This window comes from Myxocyprinus asiaticus, chromosome 15 (genome assembly GCF_019703515.2).
Source record: "Myxocyprinus asiaticus isolate MX2 ecotype Aquarium Trade chromosome 15, UBuf_Myxa_2, whole genome shotgun sequence".
Classification (NCBI taxonomy): domain Eukaryota; kingdom Metazoa; phylum Chordata; class Actinopteri; order Cypriniformes; family Catostomidae; genus Myxocyprinus; species Myxocyprinus asiaticus.
In genome coordinates this window covers 30,626,732-30,654,136 of record NC_059358.1, presented here as the reverse complement: position 1 = coordinate 30,654,136, position 27,405 = coordinate 30,626,732, and the positions used below count along the sequence as shown (strand labels likewise).

Genomic DNA, 27,405 nt, shown 5'->3' with positions numbered 1-27,405 from the left:
TCATTACCTTAGAAACAAACATCAATCAAAACTTTTATAACTGTTAAGATCATAAATTATCAGTCAAAAGCAAAATCTTGTCTGTGTTGGCAATGTCTTATGACATCCCATGTGTTTAAAGAGACAATTCAGCAAATTACCAACCAGTGACCACACACATATATAAATCAAAACACCGATTTAAGTTTGCAAAAACTTTTGGAGCCTGTTGATTAGCTATAGTGGGGTGATTCAGTGGGGTGATTTAGCTTCCTAGCATATTGTGGCGGCGGGGGCGTGTTCAAGTGTCCGTCCGGAGAGAGAGAAAGCGGTAAGGGTGCTGGCACCTGAGCTAGATTATGTTTAACACCTGTCTCTAATTCCAGTGTGCATGGGGAGAGCGGCATATAAACAGCCACGCCACCAGCAACCCAGAGAGAGAGAGACTGGCACAAGGAAGGCCATGGTGCTACAGAAGCTGTTGTGTTTAATCTATTGTTTTGTGAAGCTGAAGTATTTGAGTAACTATATGCCTGTGAAGCTGATGTGTTTAAGTAGCTCCGTGCCTGTGAGTCTGATGAGTTTGTGAAATTGTAGTTGTTGAGCTAACTGAGTTGGCCAATTAAAAACGCATACCTGAATCTGGAAACCTCGCTTCCCTGTGTTCTCCTTCCCTTCTGCCTGTGAGGCTGTGTCATACTGGTGCCAAAACCCAGGATTAAAACTGAAGTACGCACCATGGAGTCCTCCCAGGTGGCCGAGATCCTCCAGTCCCTTGCCAGCATGCACCAATCCAACCAGCAGTCACTGCTTGAGCTACGTCAAGACCAGGAACGGCGCTTCTTTGAGATCTTACGGGCTCAAGCAGAGGACTGGCTCGCGATCTGGAGCCTCCTCGGCCAGGAGAAAGAGAGAGCTGTGACCCCGGACCACCACAGTCAACTGCCTCCCCCCCCTTAAGATGGGAGCCGATGACGATGCCGAGGCTTTCCTCGACTTATTCGAGAGAACCGCGGAAATCTGGGGCTGGCCGCGTGATCAGTGGGCGGCCAGGCTCCTCCCCTTGCTGTCCGGGGAAGCTCAGCTTGTCGCCCAACAGTTGCCAGCGACTAATCTCCTGGCCTATGATGACCTGAAAAAGTCCAACCTGCAGCGGGTGGGTCGTAGCCCGGAAGAGTATCGCCAGCTGTTCCGGACCTTGAAGCTGGGGAAGACCGACCGCCCGTTTGCTTTTTCCCAACGGCTCCAAGATGCGTGCCGGAAATGGCTGCTGGCGGGGAATCGTGATGTCGCGGGAGTTGTCGACCAGGTGGTACTGGAGCAGCTGATCCATCGACTGTCAAGAGGAACAGCGGAGTGGGTCCAGTGCCACCGCCCGGCGTCGCTGGAGGAAGCCGTTGGTCTGGCGGAGAACCATTTGGTGGTGTACCAGAGGGCGGAAGAGCCCTCCCACTCCCTCTCCCCCTCCCCTATGTTTTCCCCGATCTCTTCCCCCTCCCCTTCTCTCTCTCACTCTGCTCTCTCCCCAGAGCCCGTTCCTGCCCCGCGCAGGCAAGGAGTCCTGCCACCAAAGCCAGTTCCACGTGCGCGGGGTTTCCCGTCATCTGCAACAGTGCCCCGCCGCTCTCCCCCTCAGGTGGAAGTGCCCTCCGAGTTGCGGGGATCCTGGACACTTCCGGGATCAGTGCCCTGTCAGGGAGCTGGGAACGGTGGTCCTGATCCCCGACACTCCGCAGACTGCCCCCGATCGGGCTGGAGCATATCATATACCGGTAAGTATCAAGGGGGGGTACTCACCATGCATTGGTGGACACGAGTTGTAATCAAACCACTATCCACCAACGCTTGGTTCAACGCAAGCCTTTGGGCACAGCTAAAACATTGAGGGTGAAGTGTGTGCATGGGGATATTCACAACTACCCGATGGTGACCCTTGTTATTAAATTTCGGGGAACAAAACATAGAGTGGAGGCCGCGATTAGTTCCCACCTCACCCGTCCGCTGATTTTGGGGACTAATTGGCCTGAGTTTAGAAATGTATTAAAGGGAATATGCGTGGATGGGTCCTGCACTAAAGCCACGAGATGTGAGATGTGTGATGCTCTGGCATGGGAGGTGGAGCCAGGCCCGTCTTCGTCTGCTCCCGTCCTCCGAGAATTTCCCGAAGGGGATTTCCCTTTGGAGCAGTCGCGAGACGAAACCCTCAAGCACGCCTTTGACCAAGTGAGAGTGAGAGTCAACAACTCCGGCCGGGTTTTGCCCTTTCATATCCTTACTTCGCAATTATAAACAAGCGGTTGTATAGAGTGACGCAGGATGCTCAAACAAAAGAAGATACAACCCAGCTCCTAATACCACGGAGCCGTTGGGAAATAGTGTTCCAGGCAGCTCATTATAATCCTATGGCAGGTCATCTAGGGGAAAGGAAAAAACTGAACCATCTAATAGCCCATTTTTATTGGCCGGCACTGGCGGCGATGTCCGCAGGTGGTGTGCTGCATGCCGCGAATGCCAGCTGGTGAATCCATTGGCCACCCCAAAAGCGATCGAGGTCCCCTTTGAAAGAATTGGAATTGACCTCGTTGGGCCAATAGAGCAGTCTGCACACGGACATCGCTTTGTATTAGTCATAGTGGACTATGCAATGCGATATCCGGAAGCAGTGCCTCTGCGCAACATCTCAGCACGCAGTGTTGCGGAGGCACTCTTCAAAATAATCTCCCGGGTGGGGATTCCGAAAGAAATCCTCACCGATCAAGGCACAACCTTTATGTCTCGAACACTACGAGAGCTTTACGTATTTTTGGGCATTAAATCAATCCACACCAGCATCTATCATCCACAAACAGATGGCCTGGTGGAGCGATTTAATAAAACCCTTAAAAATATGATTCGTAAGTTCGTACACGAAGATGCTAGAAATTGGGACAAATGGCTCAATCCCGTTATTCGTAGTACGAGAGGTCCCGCAAGCCTCCACGGGGTTTTCCCCATTCGAGCTACTATACGGGCGGCGGCCGAAATAAAATGATTGCAGGACAGCGCACCATCCCATGCTGCAAAAAACACCATTGACTCCTTGATTGCTATGGGTATAAAAAGAGAAAAAAATCATGGTGTGGCCACCATCATCACCTGACCTCAGTTTTATTGAGAACCTGTGGAGCATCCTTAAAAGGAAGATCTATGAGGGTGGGCGGCAGTTTACCTCCAAACAACAGCTCTGGGATGCAATACTGGCATCCTCAAATGAAATACTGGCAGAAACTACAAGTTCAATGGATGAGAGAGTTGTTGAAGTCATCTTAAATAAGGGCTCATATATTAATATGTAACTTGAACTGTAAATAGGTTTTTTTGTTTTAAATTGTGTTTATTTTTTGAAAAATTATCTCTCCATGCAGCACGTATGACAGATTTCTGTTTTGAGTTCGTTATAACCCATTGAATGTTTTCAAAGTGCATTCTGCATAATTATTTGGAACAACATATTTTGTGTTTGTTTTTTGTTTTTTCAAAATATCAATAAAGCTGTTGACATTATCAGTTCTTTCACATGTAATAACATCCACATTGTAAAATAATTGTTGAGGATAAAATAAAATCCTTAATCATACTTACTGTTTTGGAAAAACAAACAAAAATGGCATGTGCATAATAATATGGAACATGGTGCATATTGGTCTGTTACAGAGCACACTGGGTGTGAGGTCTACACACAAACCAAGAATTAACTAAATGAAACAAAAATCCAACAGAGACTTTGCGGGTGGACTTTTGAAAGTATATTTCAGTGCAGCGTACAACAGTGGTTCTCACCTTGATGACTCCAAGTTCCCCCATTGTCCAAGACAATATAATTGAAAGTGCCAAGATATTGGCAAATATATTTCCTCTGCTTGTTTTCAAAACATTTTTATTAACAGAAACTAGGAGTGGCAATAAATTCAAATAATTAATTACGATTGAATTTGTCTTTTAAGAAATGTGTTGTTCAATAAAAACAAAAGTTATTGAAGGGAGTTAAAATAAGATGTATGATATCAATTTACATTTTGTACTACAAAAAAATCTTGATTTTTAATGATTTTCATTTTAGATTATAACCTATTATAAATTATTTTACAGTAAGTCATTCTGCGGCCCCCCATGTTTCAAACCCAAAGTGTCAAAGCCTAACCTATGATCCTCAGCTAGCTGGTCTTGGTGATCTGTTCACAAACCGAATGCTCAGCAGCGTCCCAATTAGACTCAGTTAGACCAAAACAAATTATTAAAACACAAAGAGGAAATTTCAACAATGCATAAACTGCAAAAAAGTGGTAACAATTGTTACCTCAAGGATCTATTTCTATTTGATATAACCCATAAAATTGGCTTTCATTGGTGTAACCTAACTGAATTGAATTAAACAAGTTCATTTAAATGATACCACATGAAGCACATATTAAGTTTCCTGACAATACATTTTTTTACCATATAAAACTGAAATGCTGTTTATAAGTGTTTAGCAGTCTAAACCCTTATTTATAATGGCCAAACAGCTTCACTGAGTCTTTGAATCTGTTAGAAGGTGGGGGAAATAAAGAGGTGAGAGTGCTAAGAGTAAAGGAGGAGAGTAACAGAACCAGTATTTATTCTTTCATATTATTCTAATCTCTGAGAGTTGGTCCAATGTAAGCAATATTGTCATCACTTCAATCAGGCTCAGGTCAATGTCCACCTTGTTTGTAATTTTTTTTAAAGTTTTGTGTAAAACTGAGTAAATATAGTGCTAAATAAGAGTTTATAATTTTTTTTAGCAATTATATATTTATGTTATTTACTATATTAAATTGTGTGATATATCGGCATTGTATCGGGCTATCGGCCACCCTGCTCTCTGGATATTGGCATCAGCCATTAAAAAAAACATATCAGTCGACCACTAGTAAATAATGAGTGAATTTTTATTTTTTGGTGAACTATCCCTTTAACATTGAAATTCAAGAGCTAAAATTAATGATGTGTATTGGTGAATACTCATTCACATTTACACATGAGAGGGAAGAGTTAAATCATTTTAAGATTGAATGTACTGATTGTTTACGCTGGTAATATGTCAGATTTATTAGAAAATAAATGTTCCAGCACTCTAAAACATATATTTGGGCTGAGATTTTCACTTTACCTCCAGTTTGACAGTTGAGTATTTTGACAATTTCCATATATTTTCTAAAACACTAGTATGATTGTACAGTATATACTACAGTAATCATGGATTTTACCCTCTTACCATTTTTTTTTTCCCCCAGGCCCTGAGCCACCCACTGACCTGATGTTCAGCAGTATAACAGGGACCGCCCTTGATTCTGATTGGTTAAACGGACGCTCTAATGTGTGCAATTATTTTTCCAAGTAAACTAATGGCTATGAAGTAGTTCCAGGTCTTGACTGCATAACAGTTCTATAATCATCACTTCGCCAAATTATTTCAGTTATTTCAAAGAGCCCTACAGGCTACCACAACACAATAATCAATTGAAACAAAGACATTGGTTAAGTACATCGGATAAGAATGACAAACAAAGTCTATAATATCCTAAATTTATTTCAATTTCACTTGAAAAGTCTCTCAATTTCTCTCTCTCTCTCTCTCTTTCGCTCTCGTCACACACACACACAGAGACTCGAGTCGCGACCAACAAATTGAGCCGCACCCCCATGACTTGATCAATACAACAGTTTGTATGATCCAAAATAACTTTTAATATGTGAAACTCAATGTTTAAATGTATTTTGCCTTTATCAGCCTCACATAGCTATAGTGGAAAGCACCATTGGCTACCCCTCTCTTTCGCTCTCACACAAACTCTCTCGGGAGCAAAGTCAGCGCAATCCCATGACTCACTGGGATTGTAAACAGTTGTTTAGAAATAGAAAAGCTGGACGATTGCGACGCCATGCGAGAGACAGACGTGTGAGACACGAGCTTCATGTTATAATCCGGTGAGATACGATACACCCAGTTACATACTTGCTCTTTGAGGTAAATATGGCAAAGAAGTCAAAATTCTCAGACTCTGGAGACAATAAAAGACACTTACGTGTTCAAGCTGAGGCCTCTGACGGGACTGCAAGCCGGGGACTCGATTTGGATGGCGTGTCGGGAGAAGAAATTCAGCATCAGTTGTCCAACATGTAGGTGATGCTGATGAAGGTTGTTGCTGACTTGGAGGATCTCGCTGTAATACGTCGATCGATTACGGCAATGGAAACAAAATTCTCTGAGTTGTTTACAAGAGTGGCAGATGTTGAAAAACTAATCGATTATCTGGAGTCATCGGAAAGAGAATTATCCGCTGATCCGCCCACATCCAAAACAGATTTGGAATTAATTTCGGAAAAACTGGAATATTTCGAAAATATGAGCTAAAGGAATAACATACGAATTGTTGGAATTCTTGAGCATGAAGGGGGCAGAGATATAGTGAAATTCCTGGACAAGTATTTTTCCAGAGTCTGCTCGACATAACAGGCCACAAGCTGGAAATCGAGCTAGCTCACAGAGTCCCTGCTCGCAGATCTGCTGAGGGAGATAGGCCCCGATCGAGTCTGGCCAGATTTCTGAAATCATCCCATAAAGATCTTGTGTTGCGCCAGGCGAGGAGTAAAGGGAAGCTTTCTTGGAAGAACCATAATATTTTCTTGTTCCAGGACTTTGCTAATTCCACGAGAGAAACGCGATCGGTTCAAGGAATGTAAGAAACTCTTACACCAACAGAAGATCGCCTTTGCATTGATGTTCCCGGCCAAACTGAGAATAGAAACGAAGAATGGTCGCAAGGTATTTAATTGTCCAAAACAGGCACTCTCCTTTTATAAATACATTAGAGTAAGCCATTTGATGTTTCTTATATTAGTGGACTGGCTCGTGGTTCAGAAACTCTATTATCTGAGGAAGCTGGGTGCCATTTTTGTTTCTTTTTGCGCTGGCTCTGCCTAGCGGCTGGAGTTTGTTTTATGGCATGACTCCAAGAAACTTTTGCATTGACTGAAGATTTTTTTTTCCCCGGCCAGATCGAGAATGGACACTTAGGATGACCACAAAATGTCTACATGCTCACATAAAGGACGTCTTTTATAAAGTTGACGGGCTGAGTAAGTTCTGATGTTTTTTTTTTTTTTTTTTTTTTTTTTTTTTTGCGTGGCCTCCGAGTTAGTTTGGCTCTTGATCATCCGAGGAACCGGGATGCCGGTTTTGTTTTTCGCGCTGGCTCTGCCTAACGGCTGGAGCTTGTTTTGTGGAATTACACTACTTCAGGACAGTTGTGGTTAAATATGTTTGTTCTTTGTGCTTATGCCTCCTAGTAGAATGATTACCTCATCTGCTGCCCTCATAACAGCTGGCTCACTGAACATTTGTTTGTCTGTCTGAGGAAACTGAATGGTTTTATATCAGCTGGAGTTTATTTTGAGGAGGAACACCTTCGAGACAGTTTTGTGAATTAATCTACATGTTTTTTTCTGTTATTCTGCCTGTTGGCTGGGGTATGTTTTACAAAGTATTTTCTGTTATTGTAATTGTGCCTCACAAAATTTGTGCAGAAGCGCCGGACTCGAGCAATCCGACGGCAAAGTTGTCGCGGGGGCTCTCATAGGCGTACATGGACTCTTTGAGTTTAGAGGGATTGTCGCCGGTTGGCGCTGTCATGCACGGGCTTAATGCGCACATTTTTCTTTTTTCTGTTTGTTTTTTTCCGGGGGAAGTTCGGGGTTTGATCGTTGCATTAATGGGGAATGTGGTCTGTATAATTTTGTTTTTGACAGACTCATTTTTTAAATTTATTTATTTATTTTTGTATTATATAAATATGTCAAATGTTAATGTGAATGGTTTATCTCTCTCCACATGGAATGTAAATGGGTTGGGGCACCCCATAAAAGAAGGAAGGTTATTTCAGTTCTTAAGCGCAAGAAATATGATATAGTGTTTCTTCAAGAAACGCATCTTTCCCCGCAGGAAGCTGAAAAATTTGGGAAGATATGGGGTGGACATGTTTTCTTTAGTGCTGGCTCAAGTAAGAGCAGGGAAGTCATTACATTGATAAGTAAACATCTACAATTCAAATGTCAAACAGTTTAATGATAAATTAGGAAGAGTCATTATAGTTTTAGGAGAAATTCAGGGGCAAAGGTTGATTTTGGCTAATATTTACGCACCTAACGCTGATGATCAGGGCTTTTTTATAGATCTTGAAGGGATGTTGCAAGCCGCTGGCACCCCTCATGATATAATATTGGGAGGAGACTTTAATCTTTTGATGGACTCAGTCCTTGATCATAGTGAAGCAAAAGTGTGTAAACCCCCTAGAGCTACATTGACGCTTCACAAGATCTGTAAAAATCTTGGTCTTGTAGATATCTGGCGACTTTTGAACCCATCTGGTAGGGATTATACATTTTTTTCATCAAATCATAAGATTTACTCTAAAATAGATTTTTTTTTTATTTTGTAAGTCCCTCATTTCATCTGTTGTTGATTGTACAATTTAAATATCTTAGTCTCAGATCATGCCCTGGTGAACTTAGAGATATTGCCACATACAGAGAAAAGGAAATCATATAGCTGGCGCTTTAATGTATCCCTTTTGCAAAACCCTGATTTCCTACAAATGTTAAAGACTGAAATCAATGTTTATATGGAGACCAACTGGTCCTCAGTATCCTCTGTGGGCGTGGCTTGGGAGACACTTAAAGTGGTTCTTAGGGGTTGGATCACACAGTATGCCTCATTTATCAAAAAATCCAAAGCACGAGAACTTGTGGAGTTGGAAGGAAATATTAAAAGTGCAGAGGCAGAGCTGAAGCACCATATGTCATCTGATGGTCTCAGAGAATTGACCCGATTGAAATACAGGTATAATACTATTTTGTGGCAGAAAGTGGAGTTTTGGTCATGAGACAGTCATACTTTGAGTCAGGGGACAAAGCAGGGAAGCTTTTGGCTAGATATATAAAGCAGAGAGAGTCTTTTTCTACCATTCCCTCAGTGAAATCTGCTGGTGGTGAAATTTTTAACTCAGCCATTGGTATTAATAATGCTTTTAAAGAATTCTATATTGATCTTTATAGTTCCACGTCTTCGTCTACTGATGAAGATATTAGAAACTTTGTGGAACCATTAGAACTTCCTAAACTGACAAATGAGCAAAAAAACTCTCTCGATTCTGAGATAACCCTTGACGAGGTAATTAAGTCCTTACCTACAGGCAAGGCTCCGGGGAATTTTTTTGATCTTATGCTACAGAACTGGCTTTACTTTTGTTAGAAGTTTATACGGAATCACTAAAGAATGGAAAGCTTCCGCCAACCATGACACAAGCCCGGATCAGTCTGATTCTTAAAAAGGACAAAGATCCAAGCGAGTGTAAAAGTTACCGTCCAATTTCCCTGATCCAGCTAGATGTTAAAATTCTGGCTAATCGATTAAGTAAAGTTATAACATCTCTTATTCATATAGATCAGGTAGGGTTTATTCGGGGCCGCAGCTCTTCTGACAACATCAGGCGTTTCATCAATATCATGTGTTCAGTAGCGAATGATCAGTCTCCGGTCGCTGCCATCTCACTTGACGCCGAAAAGGCGTTTGATATGGTAGAATGGGATTATCTTTTTAAGATTTTGGAAATGTATGGGTTTGGGAGTACGTTTATTGGTTGGATCAAGTTACTTTATAGACATCCTGTAGCAGCGGTACAGACAAATGGATTAATTTCAGATTATTTTACTCTGGATAGGGGCACCTTTCAGGGTTGCCCTCTTTCCCATTATTGTTCTGTCTTGGCCTGGAACCATTAGCAGCCGCGATAAGAAAGGAGGATGATTTTCCAGGGGTGATGGCGGGAGGTGTGGCGCATAAGCTTCTGCTTTATGCAGATGATATTTTATTATTCATCTCTTACCCCACTAGATCTATGTCTTGCCTCCAAAGAATTATTAATTCCTTTTCCAAGTTCTCAGGATACAAAGTCAACTGGTCTAAATCCGAAGCTTTGGCTTTGACAGCATACTGTCCGGTAATGGCCTTCCAGCCAGGCGCCTTCCAGTGGCCCAAACAGGGCATTAAGTATTTGGGCATTTTATTCTCAACAAATTTGTCTGATTTAGTCAGAGTTAATTTTGACCCTTTAATAAAACGGTTTTCGAGCGATGTAGTCAGGTGGGCTTCATTACATTTATCGATGTTTGGGAAGGTTAATGTTATTAAAATGAACTGTATTCCAAAATTTAACTACTTGCTACAGTCTCTCCCTATAGATGTCCCCCTCTCTTATTTCAAGCAATTTGATAGCATAGCGAAGTCTTTCATTTGGAGTAGTAAGTGCCCCAGATTTCAATAAATTACATAGGCCGATTGACAAAGGTGGGTTAGGCCTACCCAAGATTTTGTTTTATTATTATGCATTCGGTCTCAGACATTTGGCTCAATGGTCGCTTCCACCTGAAAGAGCCCCTCCCTGGTTCTGCATTGAACAAGAACTTCTTGCCCCTGTTTTGCCATTGCACAGCCTTTCCATCAAACTGAATAGAGAAGTTAAATCACACCCCATTATTTCACATTTACACTCAGAATGGACAAAAGTGTCCAGAGTGTTTAATTCAGATATTTATCTAAATGTTGCCTCGAGCCTATGGCTAAACCCCAAACTATGCATTAATAAGTCCCCTTTTTGTTGGTCAGAGTGGATTGCGAGGGGGGTTAATTCACTCGGTGATCTTTATAAGAGCGGTGTGATGAGATCCTTTGAAAATCTGGTTCAATATTTTGGGATCCCCAGATCTCAGTTTTTTAGGTATCTTCAGTTACGCCATTTGCTCTCTACTATTTTTAGGAATAGCATACACGCCCCTAAAGCAGCAGATACTCTAGGAGAGGTGATTTCTGCTTTTGGATAGGGCCATGAGGCATCAGTGTATAACTCCTTATTAATTCAGAGTCTGGGGGACGGAGTCTCAACCACTCTCAAGAGATTATGGGAGAAAGATTTAAACCTGGAATTGGAGGAGAGAGAATGGGCTAGGATTTTAAAAAACATAAAAACTGCATCGAGAGATGCAAGGGTGCGCCTTATACAATTCAAGATTTTACATCAGTTCTATTGGACCCCCTCTAAATTGTATAGGCTTGGTCTTAAAGACACACCCACCTGCTGGCGATGCCAATCAGAGGAAGGAGACATGGCCCATGTTTTTTGGTGGTGCGCTGAGATTCAGGAATTTTGGTTGAAGGTACAGAGTGTTCTGTGTGACGTGTTGGGCATTCGGATTTCGTTTTGCCCCAGACTCTGTGTTTTGGGTGATGGGGCGGTAATCGACGTAAATACATAAAAACTGGGTCTCACCAGTGCGATAATAGGCAGGCAGATTGTTTTAAGGGGTTGGAAGTCGGTGGGAGCACCCTCAGTTCGGGAGTGGTGCGAGGAGATGGGAAGGGTGGCAGCCTTAGAAGAGGTAACATGTAGAAGGCTGGGGATATGGGATTCTTTTATTGGGAAATGGGTATTTGACGTTTTTGGGGGGCTCTCGCAGTGGGTCTGTGGAGAGAGAGGTAAGTTTAGAGTTGTATGTTTATTGTAGGTGTGTGTGTGTGTGTATATATATATATGTGTGTGTGTGTGTGTGTGTGTGTGTGTGTGTGTGTGTGTGTGTGTGTATGTATGTATGTGTATATGTATGTATGTGTGTGTGTGTGTTTATATGTATGTATGTGTGTATGTATGTGTGTGTGTGTGTATATATATATATGTGTGTGTGTGTGTGTGTGTGTGTGTGTGTGTGTGTGTATGTATGTGTGTATAAATATATATATATATACACACACATACATATACACTCATACATATACATACACACACACACACACACACACACATATATATATATATATATATATATATATATATATATATATTTTTTTTTTTATGTGTGTATGTATGTATGTGTGTATATGTATATATGTATATGTGTATGTATGTGTGTGTATATACAGGTGCATCTCAATAAATTAGAATGTCGTGGAAAAGTTCATTTATTTCAGTAATTCAACTCAAATTGTGAAACTTGTGTATTAAATAAGTTCAGTGCACACAGACTGAAGTAGTTTAAGTCTTTGGTTCTTTTAATTGTGATGATTTTGGCTCACATTTAACAAAAACCCACCAATTCACTATCTCAAAAAATTAGAATACATCATAAGACCAATAAAAAAACATTTTTAGTGAATTGTTGGCCTTCTGGAAAGTATGTTCATTTACTGTATATGTACTCAATACTTGGTAGGGGCTCCTTTTGCTTTAATTACTGCCTCAATTCGGCGTGGCATGGAGGTGATCAGTTTGTGGCACTGCTGTGGTGGTATGGAAGCCCAGGTTTCTTTGACAGTGGCCTTCAGCTCATCTGCATTTTTTGGTCTCTTGTTTCTCATTTTCCTCTTGACAATACCCCATAGATTCTCTATGGGGTTCAGGTCTGGTGAGTTTGCTGGCCAGTCAAGCACACCAACACCATGGTCATTTAACCAACTTTTGGTGCTTTTGGCAGTGTGGGCAGGTGCCAAATCCTGCTGGAAAATGAAATCAGCATCTTTAAAAAGCTGGTCAGCAGAAGGAAGCATGAAGTGCTCCAAAATTTCTTGGTAAACGGGTGCAGTGACTTTGCTTTTCAAAAAAAACAATGGACCAACACCAGCAGATGACATTGCACCCCAAATCATCACAGACTGTGGAAACTTAACACTGGACTTCAAGCAACTTGGGCTATGAGCTTCTCCACCCTTCCTCCAGACTCTAGGAACTTGGTTTCCAAATGAAATACAAAACTTGCTCTCATCTGAAAAGAGGACTTTGGACCACTGGGCAACAGTCCAGTTCTTCTTCTCCTTAGCCCAGGTAAGACGCCTCTGACGTTGTCTGTGGTTCAGGAGTGGCTTAACAAGAGGAATACGAAAACTGTAGCCAAATTCCTTGACATGTCTGTGTGTGGTGGCTCTTGATGCCTTGACCCCAGCCTCAGTCCATTCCTTGTGAAGTTCACCCAAATTCTTGAATCGATTTTGCTTGACAATCCTCATAAGGCTGCGGTTCTCTTGGTTGGTTGTGCATCTTTTTCTTCCACACTTTTTCCTTCCACTCAACTTTCTGTTAACATGCTTGGATACAGCACTCTGTGAACAGCCAGCTTCTTTGGCAATGAATGTTTGTGGCTTACCCTCCTTGTGAAGGGTGTCAATGATTGTCTTCTGGACAACTGTCAGATCAGCAGTCTTCCCCATGATTGTGTAGCCTAGTGGACCAAACTGAGAGACCATTTTGAAGGCTCAGGAAACCTTTGCAGGTGTTTTGAGTTGATTAGCTGATTGGCATGTCCCCATATTCTGATTTTTTGAGATAGTGAATTGGTGGGTTTTTGTTAAATGTGAGCCAAAATCATCACAATTAAAAGAACCAAAGACTTAAACTACTTCAGTCTGTGTGCATTGAATTTATTTACTACACGAGTTTCACAATTTGAGTTGAATTACTGAAATAAATGAACTTTTCCATGACATTCTAATTTATTGAGATGCACCTGTATATATATATATATATATATATATATATATATATATATATATATATATATATTTATTATTTTATTCTCTGTAAATGTGTGTACTTATATAAGACCACTGGGATGTTCGTTTGGGGTCGGGTGGGGTTCTTGATTGGGGAGGGGAAGTAGTGGGAGTTATTGTTGAATCATTACATATATGTTTTGTTTTTCTTTGTTTTGAAAATTAATAAAAATGTTAATCACTAGAAATAGAAAAGCTGTACAAGAATGGTGACACTTGCTGCTGCTGAGACATAAACTTAAACTTTGGCTATTTGAAGCTATTTTATTCCTGACAAGAGCCACTTTAAACACAGGCAATTCAACTCACAATCTCTCTCAGTTTCTCTCTTTTTCTTGCACACACACACACACAACACCTTGTTACTCCAATGCCGAAAAGCAGCGCATCCTCCGTTGCTAGTTCTAAAGTGACATTTTTGAACTAGCAACGAAAGCTCGGACTGTATCAAAGTTAGATACACTTGATCAATACAACAGTTTCTATATTATCTGAAATATCTGTGGAAAACACCCTCGAGCTCCCCCTCCCCCTTCCTTACAGTTCTCTCACACACACACACACACGTGGACACACATAAATTATGTACACACTTACTCGCGAGCGAAAACAGAGCCATCATGTTAGTGCACACCTGCATCTCAGTGGGGTTGAAAACAGTTGTTAAGGTTTACAACTGAAATATGGCGACACTTGCTGCTGCTGAGAAGTGCTTAAACTTACATCTTGGCAATTTTGAAGCGATGTTATGAAGGTAAAATAGTGCCTAAATGATTTGCAAATGCAAAATAATGAACAGCGACAGCAAGAAACATTTGAACACTAGACTGAGAATCATATTTATATTAATAAACAGTGTCTGCTCAACTTTACTCTCACAATAAAAAAACATTTATGTACTAATATTTCAGTTTAATATTTAAGAGAAGAGATACCTAGAGGAACGACGCTGAGCCTTATGAAGAAAAAAGCTGTCTGTCATGTTAGTAAACTGGTCAAGGAAAACCTCATTTGATTGGTAGACCCACCTTCCCCCTCATGCTTGCAAAACTCTTTTCAGTGAGAAATTTGTGCCAAAATTGTGAGCACAACAAAAGGGAAGATGTAACAGTATATATTGGATTATTTCTGAAAAATATTTATGCCACATACACAAGTCATTTACACATTTTCAGTAGTTTATTTTACACATACAGACTGGTTCTATGCGGTGAATCCATTGTGCTGTTCTTTAAACCCTTTCTTTGCTTGCATATCGCTGATTGCAGGTTTGCAATGTTTTTGGCCATGTTTAGGTGCAAAAACAGTGCCAAAACTGTAAGCGCAAAAAAAGGAAGTCAGAAGAATACAGACCACTCTTACATTGTGTTAATATGAAATTATAGATTCACAACACATGAATTACACTTATGCAAAGCATTAAAGTATTGCTAATCATTTTTTTCTTGTGCTTGCAACTTGATTTACACCTTTACAAAACGTTCTGTTGATTTGTGCTTTCACAAATCTCACTCTGCACATGCAAATCATTTAGGCACAATTTTACCTTCATACGATGTTAATTCTGACGAAAGCTGCAACAAAAAAAGGTAATCCCAGAAGCAATCTCTCTCAGTTTATGAGTTTCTCTCTTTCGATCCTGTTATATACTCCATTATAATTCACCAAAGAAGTACACGGGAGACGTGAGTGTAATCAATTATGTGCTCTGCCGTTTTTTAATTTTTAGAGTAGAGAAGAATAGTCTACCCACGGGGTTTCCTATATGTATGACGTACACTAGGAAAGGCGTAGAGGAACACAAAAAGATCAGTTCTCGTTTCATAAATACACAACAGATCCCTCAAAAACAAACTCTCTCTCACACACACACACACACACACACAAAAACACTAACTTATTACTCCAGTAAGTGCTCCAGTAAAGCAGCGCAATCCTCTGTTGCTAGTTCTAAAGTGACGTTTTCGAACTACCAACGAATGCTCAGACTGTATCAAAGCAAGATGCTGAATCCGTGGGGGAAGAGATTAGTTCCACTCACAAGGGATGAAAACCAGAAAATGTCTTGAGATATAACCCTGAACAATGTCTTAATGTGTGGTAACTGTGGTGTAAGTGGAATAATTGACTTCGGCCTGTTGAATTATTGAAAAATAATATAATTCAATGGTCCGTCGTCAATTGTTCCTTACATGCTGTAGGTGAGAGTGGCTCCATGTCTGTTGACTCCAAGCTGTCCCATGTTCTTCTGTCTAAACTCTCTGCTGGTTCCACTTATGACATCATTGTGAGCTCAGTCCTGGGGACAGTTGAGAGTGAGCCAATTACAGCCTCTGTCACTACAGGTATGCACAATGATTGATTTATGTTCATTTTTATTTGATTTTACAGTCACTGATGACTCGTTCCTACATCCTAGTTTCTGATTCTCCTACTGAATTAAAGGCATTGAACATCACAGACACTAAAGCTCTGCTGGTGTGGGAGGCATCCCAAGATAAAGTGGACAGCTATATCCTTAGTTATGGGACTATGAAATGTAAGTAAAATTTTGACTTTGGAGCAGTAATGGCGGAGGTAAAATTGAGGAGAAACGGTCTGCAACAGCGTTCCAACACATGAAATTCAAGAACCGACTGTTCACATGCTGCCTAATATATCCCACCCCTTGACAGATGCCATTGTAATGAGATAATAAATGTTATTCACTCCACCAGTCAGTGGTTTTAATGTTGTGGCTGATCAGTGCATGTGTGTGTGTGTATGTATAGATGTATATATATATATATACGTATATTACTTTTTTCTTAAGATTGTTCTTAAGACAAAACTTAAGAAGCATTCAAATTCTCGAAAATAAATGTTTGTAAAAATCATTGTAAATAACATCTTAAAGTTAGGATATCTTCACAGTTGTCTTAAATCCTAAAAGGTAAAATGTTTAAAGAATTTACTGAAGTCTCAAGTCGCAATGGGCTGTTTACGTAGACATTTTATTTTAGACCAAAAAACGTTTTTGATTGTTTTGTGTTTAATGATACTTTTATTTTCAGCTTGTAAACCATGTAAATGTTATCACCAAATTCAAACAATAAATGTTGTTTTGAAGCTTCTTAATGTGGTGACCAATCATGCTAATTCAAATGGATGCGCTACATATAGCACTCTCTCTCCGTGATCTTTAGAGTTCATAGAAACATACTGTAATAATTATAACATTAGTAAGCTGACACTTTCTTTTCACCCCCCATTCACTTTGGAGTTGGGCACAATGGAGACAGCCTCCGCCACCTTTTCCCATTTACCCGCCTCTTTCCGACGTGATATAATAATCAAGCTTCCCAAAGAGAACTTTTTCCTTGCAGCAATTTCCTCAACAAGAACCTCTTGTCTACAACAGTTTTTGTTTCTTTTCTTGTCAAATTAAAAGTTATCAAATGGTTAGCAGCAAGTAAATTCTCCTATGACGGGTAGTGTCGTTAAACTAACACATCTCACACAAATTTATCGATACAATTTACCAGTGTTGAAGTACTGAATTTGTTGTAGGCTATTAGACAAGGCAACTTCATGAGCAGGCTGATCGGACAATGTCAAAGCCTGTCTTTTTATTCTTAAGAAAAAAATTAAGATGATCTTAAGAATATGTTTGAGAACTTCTTAAGAATTTTTCAAGAATTGCACTTAAGAAAAATTCTTATGAACTTTTTTATAATTTATCCTAAGAACTTTCTTAATTTTTTTCTTAAGAAAATTTTTGTGAATCCGGCCCCAGTTCCTTAAGAGTTCCATTCATTCAAACAGCTGTCAGTTAAGCCATTAACTGATTAGGCACTAAGTCAGCTGCCTACGTTTTCAGATGCATCCCAGATGTAGTAGATGAGTCGATAGTTGGCGAGTGGGGAGAGACATGGAGAAAAAACAAGTTTGTTTGAATGGACTAGGAACAAAAATTTGTCTGTATTTTTAGAAAAGATTCAACTCAAATTGCTGCCCAAGTCTGCCCAGACAGTTGTTGATTGAAAGAAGAAAATCCACTCTAGTGCCCCTTGCAGCAACGCTGAGAATGCAGCGCGTTCTTGCGTTGTGTTATGAATTACAAAAATTTTTAAAAAAAATTACATTGCCAGGTTCAGATCATCTCTGTGTAGAATGTCATGAAATTTGAGGTGGAAAATTTAAAGTTGATGTAAATCAGTGTTAAAAGTTAAAATGAGTCAAATTGACAGCCCATCCAAGGGTTAAAGGTATAGTTAACCCAAAAAAAAAAACAAAAAAAAAAATTAATCACTTACTAACTCTCATGTTGTTCCAAACCCATATGACTTTCTTCTGTGAAACACAAATAGAGATGTTAGGCAGAATGCTAGCCTTAATCACCATTCACTTTCATTGTATGGAAGGAATTATGCAATTAAAGTGAATGGTGACTGAGGCTGTCAGGCCCTTAAGATTTAAGATTTAGCTTTTGTGTTTCACAGAAGAAAGAAATTTTATTTTATTTTATTTATTTTTTTGTTGTTTTTTTTGTTTTTGTTTTTTTTGTCATCTACATTTTTGAGTGATCTTTACTTTTAAACTTGCTGGATCTCTGCTAAACCATCATGACTTATTCAATGTTGTTTTTTTTATTTATTTATTTATTTTATAGCTCCTAATGTGACTGTCACAGTGACGTTAACTGGCAGTACTGTGGAGCATCAGCTCAGAGGCCTGCAGAGATCTTCTCTTTATATTGTGAAAATCACAAGTCAAGTCAACCGGCTCCAGAGTCATGCAGTCTCCACAACCTTCACAACAGGAAGTGGTGCGTAAGCTGACATTGCAAATTATGTCCACTGCTGTGCTAAAGACAAGAGAAAAGTTTTAGTTAGTTAACACAAAAAGTTCATTCTGTCATCATTTCCTCACCTTCATGTTGTCTGTGGAACACAATAGGAGAAGCATTGCTGTATGTTCAGAGTGCTTTTTTATTTTCATTATGGTGACTGGGGCTTTCAAGATTTAGAAATTTAAAAAAGCACCATAAAAACTGTAAATAGTTGTATTTGAGTTTTATACAAGTCATATAAAAGTAGTCCATACTCGTGCACTATATTTCAAGTCTTCTGAAGCCGTACAATAGCTTTTGTGTTGAACAAACTGAAATGAAATTTGTTATTCACTGGAAATCTTCCACTTCGCCGTAGTTCCTTTACAGTAAGACTCCATGAAATCAAAATGAGTCTGGCATCTGTAAGATCTTGTTTTAATTTTATCCTATTTTTACATACCTTCCAGGAGTGAAGCTTCAGGTAGTGACTCCTTATGAGGTTTCCTTTCACTCAGCTGTGATTTCATGGAAGGCTCCGCACGTGGCTTTCAAAAGTTATAGACTCACATACCATTTTAGAGAAGAAGTCAAGGTGAATATATCAATAACTCTGCAACAAACTCAATGGTCCCTGAGATAAATTTAGCCACCTTTCCACAATTTTCCACTGCTAGTCTACTGAACCAGTTGTACTCTACTTTGTATTAACAGGAGGTGATTTTAAGTCCATATGTGACTCAGTTTGAGCTGACTGGACTGGAAGTCTTCTCAAACAACAGTGTGAAAATAGATGGAGAAAGAGATGGACAGTACATCAGTTTTGTCTCTGCTGAGTTTCCCACTGGTACGCTGTGTTGTATTTCATAATGGCCTCATGTTCACCAATGGTGGGGGTAGTGTTTATGCAGTCCTTGAAATGTGTGGTATTATTTATTTATTTATTTATTATTCCCCTGCAGCCTCGCTCCCGTACCCATACCCCACAGACTGCTCAGAGGTGCAGATGAATGGAATGAAAGACTCGGGAGAGGCTGAAATCTACCCTGAAGGGAAGGATGGAGAGCCAGTGTGGGTCTACTGTGACATGGAGACAGATGGAGGAGGCTGGACAGTAGGAAACAAAAGCGTGAACTGCTAATTGTAATACACTGATGACACTTTTATCCAAAACGATTTATAGTGCATCTGAGGTATGCGTGGTAACGCGCTCAACAAGCCACGTGATAAAATGTGCAGATTGACTGTCTCAGACGCGGAGGCAATTGAGATTCGTCCTCCGCCACCCGGATTGAGGCGAGTCACTACGCAACCACGAGGACTTAGAGCGCATTGGGAATTTGGCATTCCAGATTGGGGAGAAAAATAAAATATATGTGCTGTCTTTTATTACCATTTTCTGTTAAATTGAACTTATATCTGAGTAAAAATGAAAGCTGATATGTGCACTTCTTTCAATGTTACAATACATTCTCCTATCCCAGCATAATATGCAGAAATGACTATAAGTAAGCCAATCGTAGGCTAATTCCCTTGAAGTGTAAACACTGTGGTTCTGTGACTATCAAAAATTTGTTTGAGCATTCCAACCAGCCCAACATAGCAACACTGGCTCAACCAAAAGGCTTTAAATGGGGCAATCCTATCTGTTTGTCTACTACTGGAATGTTCAGGAAACCTGTCTGAAAACAGTCATTATTTTTGCAATTCCATTTGGCGATGCTAGTGGCACAGCCATTATATACTTCATCTTAAATGTTTAAAGATTATGGTTTAAGGATTTTAGCAAGAATGTTGTTTGAAAAATGTAGGTATTCCAGAGAAGAATGGATGGATCTACTGATTTCTTTAGGAGCTGGAGAGACTACAGTAAAGGCTTTGGTCTGCTGAATGGGGAATTCTGGCTGGGTGAGATTTTCCACACTGAAAGTGAATAATGGTTGCTTGCAATATTTTTTGTCAGAAACAAGGAAACAAAAAGCAAGACATTTTCAAAGAAAATACTTTAGGTTCCCTATAATAGAATATCAGTGTTACTGCTGTGGTTAATATGTGTGACTGATACATTTGTTCCCTCTGTCTTACCGAAAACCCTCTCCATAGGAATTACATCCTTCACTCTCTAACCAGCCTTGCACCAATGAGCCTGCGCATTGACCTGCGTTCAGGAAATGACACAGCCTATGCTTACTATGCCAACTTCAACATTAGCTATGAGGCTAATCACTATGCTAAAGAGCTGTCTGGATACTCTGGCACTGCTGGAAAGAGAGGACATGGAAAACGTGTGTAAACTGATGTAGAAAAGATCAAGCTTTGTCAAGTCTTGTCACAGATCAATTAAAACTGTATGATGGAAGCATGCTTGAACTGTTTTTAAAGCTGATGTATGTTACTTTTTCTGTGTTAAAATAATTTCTCATATCCAAGCTTAATATGCAGAGACAACTATTAGTAATAGGTTCATTTTCTCAAAAACTGTGAGCACTGTCTTTCTGTGGCACTTTGAAAATGTCTCTGTTTGTTTAGAGCGACCCGCTTAGACCCGCCCCAACAACGTTACTCAACCAATGGCGTGCGATGGGAGTGGGACTGTCTTTTGTTTGATCAGTCGCAGACAGGGACATATCCAGAAAGCTGTTTTGAAAACAAAGTTTATATTTTGCAATTCCATTTGGTGGCGCTAGTCGCAGGAATTACATACTTCAGCTTTAAGCCCATTGTGGCTGATTGTAGTTGTTTGTGCAGTGGTCAGCAATATTCTCATGCTCTGTTATATTGTCTTTTTGCAGATGATTTCATGAGATATCAAAACGGTCAGCCATTCTCCATGAAAGACAAAGACCCAAATACTCTTAGCATACACTGTGCCAAGGCCTACATCGGAGGCTGGTGGTATAAAAATTGCTACAATGCAAATCTCAACGGCCTCTATGCTGCCTTCTCAGACAACAAGATACAGCATGAGCAAACTTATTTAAACTTCTCAACTAAGTTTTGCACTACAAGGACTGATTTCTGAGCCTTTTCCTCTTGTCTTTCAGGGTGTGGCGTGGATAGACTGGAAGGGCAAATTCGCATCCATCCCATTCACTGAGATAAAACTTCGGCCCTACTATCTGAGTCAGTTGGCCCCAACAACCCAAGGTTGAATCTGCAAAGTTAATGATGCACACTCAATACACTGTACAACTCTCCTTCACAATGCTGCTACTTTATTGTACATATGTCAACAACATACACATCAACTCCCTAGGACAATATATATCAATGTGTTTTTATTCCCTTATATCATGCGTGGATCAAGCAATTAATATTTTCATTCCTCATGAATATCCTGTTGTGGCTAAACAAAAATTGTACACAAATTGGATAGAAAGTGAATGTCTGAAGTGAAAGTGAATTTAAACTGGTTTCCCAGCCTGGCCAAACTGGTGCTCAGCTAAAATGTTTTAAAAACAGAAAACCAGACCAGCCTGACCAGGTTTGGAGACCAGCTGTAAGACCAACCAACCAACCATCATAGGCTGGTTTAAGCTGTTTTCAGAAGGGTAGTCTTCGTGTTTTGTTTGTTTGTTTTATTGTTGTAATTTTTGCATGGTGATATTAAATAATAGTGAGATCATCTGAGAAGCTCTGGTGAAAAAATAGTCTGACTTTGCTTGGAGGTATATAAGTTTTGATATATAAACTTATACAGTATATCATATATTAGTTTGCTTGATCAACTAGCCCAATGGTTGCATATTTATCTTTTCAAAAAGTCTATCTATATACATCACCCTCATAACTGTTTCTTCTTGTGCCTCACTCTTAGGTGATATAGTGTCAGGTGGAGGACAATCAGTTTCTTTAAGTGATTGCAGTGAGGAATGGAAGGCTCACAGGCGTGATCCATAGTGCTATTCAATGCTGCACAACATATTCTCTGCACTCTGTCATAGAGAAACAGGGACATCATCTCTGCCAGGTAGAGAACAGGGACATAAAGGTGCACACGCACGCATGTACGTACGTACGTCATGGTGGGGAATTTATTTTACTTCTACTGTTTTTGAGCTGATGATATTTTCTACACCCTAACCCTACCCTTAACCCTGAACCTAATCGTCACATGAACATTTCACATTTTATTTTTTCATTAAAAACATAATTTTGTATGTTTATTAAAGGGGTTGTGACATGAGGAATGTAATTTTTTTTTTTTTTTTTTTTAATCTTTTGACATATACAGTATGAGGTCACTATAAAAACATACTGTAAGTTTCAGAACTCAGAACTGCCTCCTCACTGCAAAAAGAGCATTTGTTGAAACCAAGCTGCCAAAACTTCCTCCACATTGTTATGTCACACTGTGGTAGACATACATCTGACTGCCTCCACAACAAATCAATGCTTACTTTACCTTATTACCTCCATAGCCCCACCCAGTAACGGTGAGTAGTGAGATGGCAAGTAGAGAGCAGGTCAGTCAAGAGCAGAGAGCCAATTATAACAGTGGGCGTTTGCTGTCAAGTCTTAAAGGAGTAGCAGCACCAAAACTAAGCATTTCTGACAAAGGGTCAGAATGAGGGTGGAAAATGATAATCTTGCTTCATTCATGTGAACGCACTCGTGAACTCATCATAACCTCGGGATCAAACTCTGAATTGATAGAGAAAGTTGGTAATGAGTGTCTTGATACCACTTAACCCTAATGAAGTTTTGGTGAGTTTTGTCAAACTAAAACCAATCCTGGGATCCAGAATTTGTTCAGCTTTTTTTATGACATATGGCACAGGACTCCTTCCCTCTGCTTTGGGTAACTGATTCTGACCCTGCAAGGTGTCAGTTAGCTGGGTTTTAGAGGGGTTTTTAACCTTAGAGGTATTTTTCCCATCACAGAAATTACCAAACCCCCTTTCTCACGTCTCATGAAGGAGAATCAAGATGGCGCCGAGTATGGCTGCTGCGTTGCGAGCTCCGACACAACATAGCAATGTTTTGTTTGTTTTGTTTACAATTCTTATGTTTTTTGTCTTGGATGTTGTCTGCCTCATTGTCTACGACAGACAAACAATTTTGGACATTGGTTCAGCGATCTCACACCGAAAACCGGACTTCACATTCCTCAATGCCGACCCGCTGTTTACAAACACGCCAGCAGAGCCCTTTGTCTGGGCAGCACGGCCGCGGAAACGCAAGAGGAAAAGGGGAAACAGAGCCGGCGTTCTCATCAGAGTAAGACGCCGCGCAAATCGACCCCCGCTACCCACTATTCTACTGGCAAATGTTCAGTCTCTGGATAACAAGCTTTGCGAGCTGAAAGCGCGGATCTCTTTCCAACGAGAGACGAGGGACTGCTGCATTATCTGCCTAACAGAAACTTGGATGTCTGCGGAGATTCCAGACTCAGCCACTGAACCCGCGGGGTTCTCCATGCACCGAGCGGACAGAGCGAAAGACCTCTCAGGTAAAACTAGAGGAGGTGGTGTATGTTTTATGATCAACAAATCCTGGTGTGATCAGAGGAACGTACATTCCATCAAGTCTTTCTGTTCTCCTGATCTGGAATTTCTTATGCTTCTGTGTCGACCATTCTGGCTACCGAGGGAATTCACAGCGGTCATTATCACAGCTGTGTACATCCCGCCACAAGCTGACACAGACCGGGCACTCAAGGAACTGTACGGGATTATAAGTGAGCAGGAAACCGCGCACCCTGAGGCCGCGTTCATTGTGACCGGGGACTTTAATAAAGCCAGTTTAAAATCAGTCGCACCAAAATATCACCAGCACATTAGTTTCAACACACGAGGGGACCGGGTTTTGGATCATTGCTACTCTCCGTTCCGGGATGGCTACAAATCCCTCCCCCGCCCACCATTTGGCAAATCGGACCACTCTTCCATTCTGCTTCTGCCCGCTTACAGGCAGAAATTGAAACAGGAAGCACCCACCCTCAGAACGATCCAGTGCTGGTCGGACCAATCAGACTCTACGCTACAGGACTGTTTTGATCACACGGACTGGGAGATGTTCCGGTCCGCCTCTGATGACGACATCGAGCTTTACGCTGATAGCGTAATGTGTTTCATCAGAACGTGCGTAGAGGAAGTGATTCCGACCAGAACTGTGCGAATCTATCCGAATCAGAAGCCGTGGATCAATAGCGATGTTCGCGCGGCACTTAATGTGCGGACCTCTGCTTTTAATTCCGGGAACGCGGAGGAGCATAAACAAGCCAGTTATCAAAACAGCAAAACGCCAGTACAGGAGCAAGATTGAAGGACAGTTTAACACCACCAACTCTAGAAGCATGTGGCAGGGAATTAACATCATCACGGACTTTAAAGGGAATAAAAACTCTGCCATTAACACCGCTGCCTCTCTACCGGATGAGCTAAATACTTTTTATGCTCGTTTCGAGGGAAATAACACCGCCCTCGCGGAGAGAGCTCTCGCGGCTGAAGCTACAGAGGTTAGTTCACTCTCAGTCTCTGTAGCGGATGTAACCCGATCCTTCCGACGGGTGAATATCCGCAAAGCCGCGGGTCCAGACGGCATTCCGGGCCGCGTCATCAGAGCGTGCGCGAACCAGCTGGCTGGTGTTTTTACGGACATTTTCAACCTTTCCCTCTCTTTGTCTGTGGTCCCCACATGCTTTAAAACATCCACCATTGTGCCTGTTCCAAAACAATCAAAAATAACTTGTTTAAATGACTGGCGTCCTGTTGCTCTGACCCCCATCATCAGCAAATGTTTTGAGAGACTAATCAGAGATTACATCTGCTCTGTCTTGCCACTCAATCTTGACCCGCTGCAGTTTGCTTACCTCAACAACCGCTCCACTGATGATGCCATTGCATCTACAATACACACTGCTCTCTCCCACCTGGAAAAAAAGAACACTTATGTGAGAATGCTGTTTGTAGACTACAGCTCAGCATTCAACACCATAGTGCCCTCCAAGCTAGATGAGAAACTCCGGGCTCTGGGCTTAAACAGCTCGCTGTGTAGCTGGATCCTGGACTTCCTGTCAAGCAGATGCCAGGTGGTTAGAATAGGCAGCAACATCTCCTCATCACTGATCCTCAACACTGGAGCCCCACAGGGCTGTGTTCTCAGCCCACTACTGTATTCCTTGTACACACATGACTGTGTGGCAACACATAGCTCCAATGCCATCATTAAGTTTGCTGATGACACGACGGTGGTAGGTCTGATCACTGACAATGATGAAACAGCCTACAGAGAGGAGGTGCACACTCTGACACACTGGTGTCAGGAGCACAACCTCTCCCTCAACGTCAGTAAGACAAAGGAGCTTGTGGTGGACTTCAGAAGAAAAGACAGAGAACACAGTCCCATCACCATCAATGGAGCACCAGTGGAGAGAGTCAGCAGCTTCAAGTTCCTGGGTGTCCACATCACTGAGGAACTCACATGGTCCGTTCACACTGAAGTCATTGTGAAGAAGGCTCATCAGCGCCTCTTCTTCCTGAGACGGCTGAGGAAGTTTGGAATGAACCGCCACATCCTCACACGGTTCTACACCTGCACTGTAGAGAGCATCCTGACTGGCTGTATCTCCGCCTGGTACGGCAATAGCACCGCCCACAACCGCAAAGCACTGCAAAGGGTGGTGCGAACTGCCAAACACATCATCGGAGGTGAGCTTCCCTCCCTCCAGGAAATATATACAAGGCGGTGTGTGAAAAAAGCTCGGAGGATCATCAGAGACTCCAGCCACCCGAGCCATGGGCTGTTCTCACTGCTACCATCAGGTAGGCGGTATCGCAGCATCAGGACCCGCACCAGCCGACTCCATGATAGCTTCTTCCCCCAAGCAATCAGACTTCTGAACTCTTGATCTCTCATGATCAATATACATCAGCACTGCACTTTATTACTCTTACTCTTATATCTCACACCGGACTGTCATAAATTAAATTATTATTATATTATGTCTCTCTTAACAACTGACTATCAACCGACAGCCTGAATGTCAATACAGTACAATACTGTACATTCTATATATATATATATATATATATATATATATATATATATATATATACTTTTTTTATATATATTTTAATTTTTAATTTTTATTGAATAATGTGTACCTATATAGTAAAAAACAAAAAAAAAACAAAAACAGCGTATTGTATACTGTACAGTGTATGTTATTATTTGTATATTGTTGAGTGTAATTATGTGTATAACAGATGTCTAAATTGTGTTGTGTTAATTTGATGTTATTGTAAATTGGTATATGTCTCATCACTGTCACGACTGCTATGTTGATTGGAACTGCACCCAAGAATTTCACACACCATTGCACTTGTGTATATGGCTGTGTGACAATAAAGTGATTTGATTTGATTTGATTAGGAGGTAGCTAGGTGCAATGAACTGATAGGGAAACATATAGAGGAGTTAATGGCAAGAATGACAGTTATGATAAAACAAAGTGGACTACAATTTGCAAAAACCTTAATCAAATGCCTCTTTAATCAAGTGACACTGTCTTTGTGCTGTGAGCAGAAAAGCCATAAAGAAGGTGGCATTCTGATTTCCTCACTTCTGAAGAGCATAGAACCACCACAAGGGGCAGCAAATAAGATGGTGAGGAACAATGGAAAAATGTCTGTTAAAGGAATATTCCTGGTTCAGTAGTTAAGCTCAATCGACAGCATTTGTGGCAGAATATTTATTACCACAAAAATTCATTTTGACTTGACCCTATTTTTCTTAAAAAAAAAAAAAAAAGCGAAAATCGAGATTACAGTAAAGCACTTGCAATGGTGCTTTTTTTTTTTTTTTTACGTTAAAATACTTACTTTTTCAAAAGTATGGCCACAAGACATAAACAATATGAGTGTAAACATGATTTTAAAATCGCTTACCAACCTTTTCTGTGTAGAGTTAGCCAATTTTACAACTTCGTTGCCATGACAATGTACTGTCAACATACCCT

General features: G+C 40.8%; 2 protein-coding genes across 6 annotated transcripts in view; both read left to right on the top strand.

Moving 5' to 3' along the window:
• The first annotated feature begins 111 nt into the window (after positions 1–111).
• On the top strand, positions 112–20,595 carry LOC127453059 (uncharacterized). Its single transcript, XM_051719071.1, has 6 exons — positions 112–1,751; positions 18,285–18,440; positions 18,914–19,038; positions 19,158–19,290; positions 19,406–20,351; positions 20,547–20,595. Exons 1-5 carry the CDS (start codon positions 941–943, stop codon positions 19,582–19,584), a joined length of 1,404 nt encoding a protein of 467 aa, XP_051575031.1. The 5' UTR covers positions 112–940; the 3' UTR covers positions 19,585–20,351; positions 20,547–20,595.
• LOC127453050 (kinesin-like protein KIFC3) overlaps positions 20,585–27,405 on the top strand; it is a 44,311-nt gene continuing 37,490 nt past the window's right edge. Inside the window, exons 1-4 of one of the 5 annotated variants that reach the window (XM_051719057.1) lie at positions 20,585–20,728; positions 21,236–21,259; positions 21,488–21,590; positions 22,261–22,413. The gene's annotated coding sequence lies outside the window, so the exon portion shown is untranslated. Of the gene's footprint in view, positions 20,729–21,235; positions 21,605–22,260; positions 22,451–27,405 lie in introns of all 5 variants that reach the window. The other 4 variants (XM_051719056.1, XM_051719053.1, XM_051719052.1 and 1 more) reach the window with 4 other exon arrangements.

Excerpts from the sequence above, each read along its gene's own strand:
- LOC127453059 (XM_051719071.1), top strand. The coding sequence starts at position 941 with ATGGGAGCCGATGACGATGCCGAGGCTTTCCTCGACTTATTCGAGAGA. Across the intron at positions 18,441-18,913 it reads AACCTTCACAACAGGAAGTG|GAGTGAAGCTTCAGGTAGTG; the intron begins GTGCGTAAGCTG and ends CATACCTTCCAG. Across the intron at positions 19,039-19,157 it reads ATTTTAGAGAAGAAGTCAAG|GAGGTGATTTTAAGTCCATA; the intron begins GTGAATATATCA and ends TTGTATTAACAG.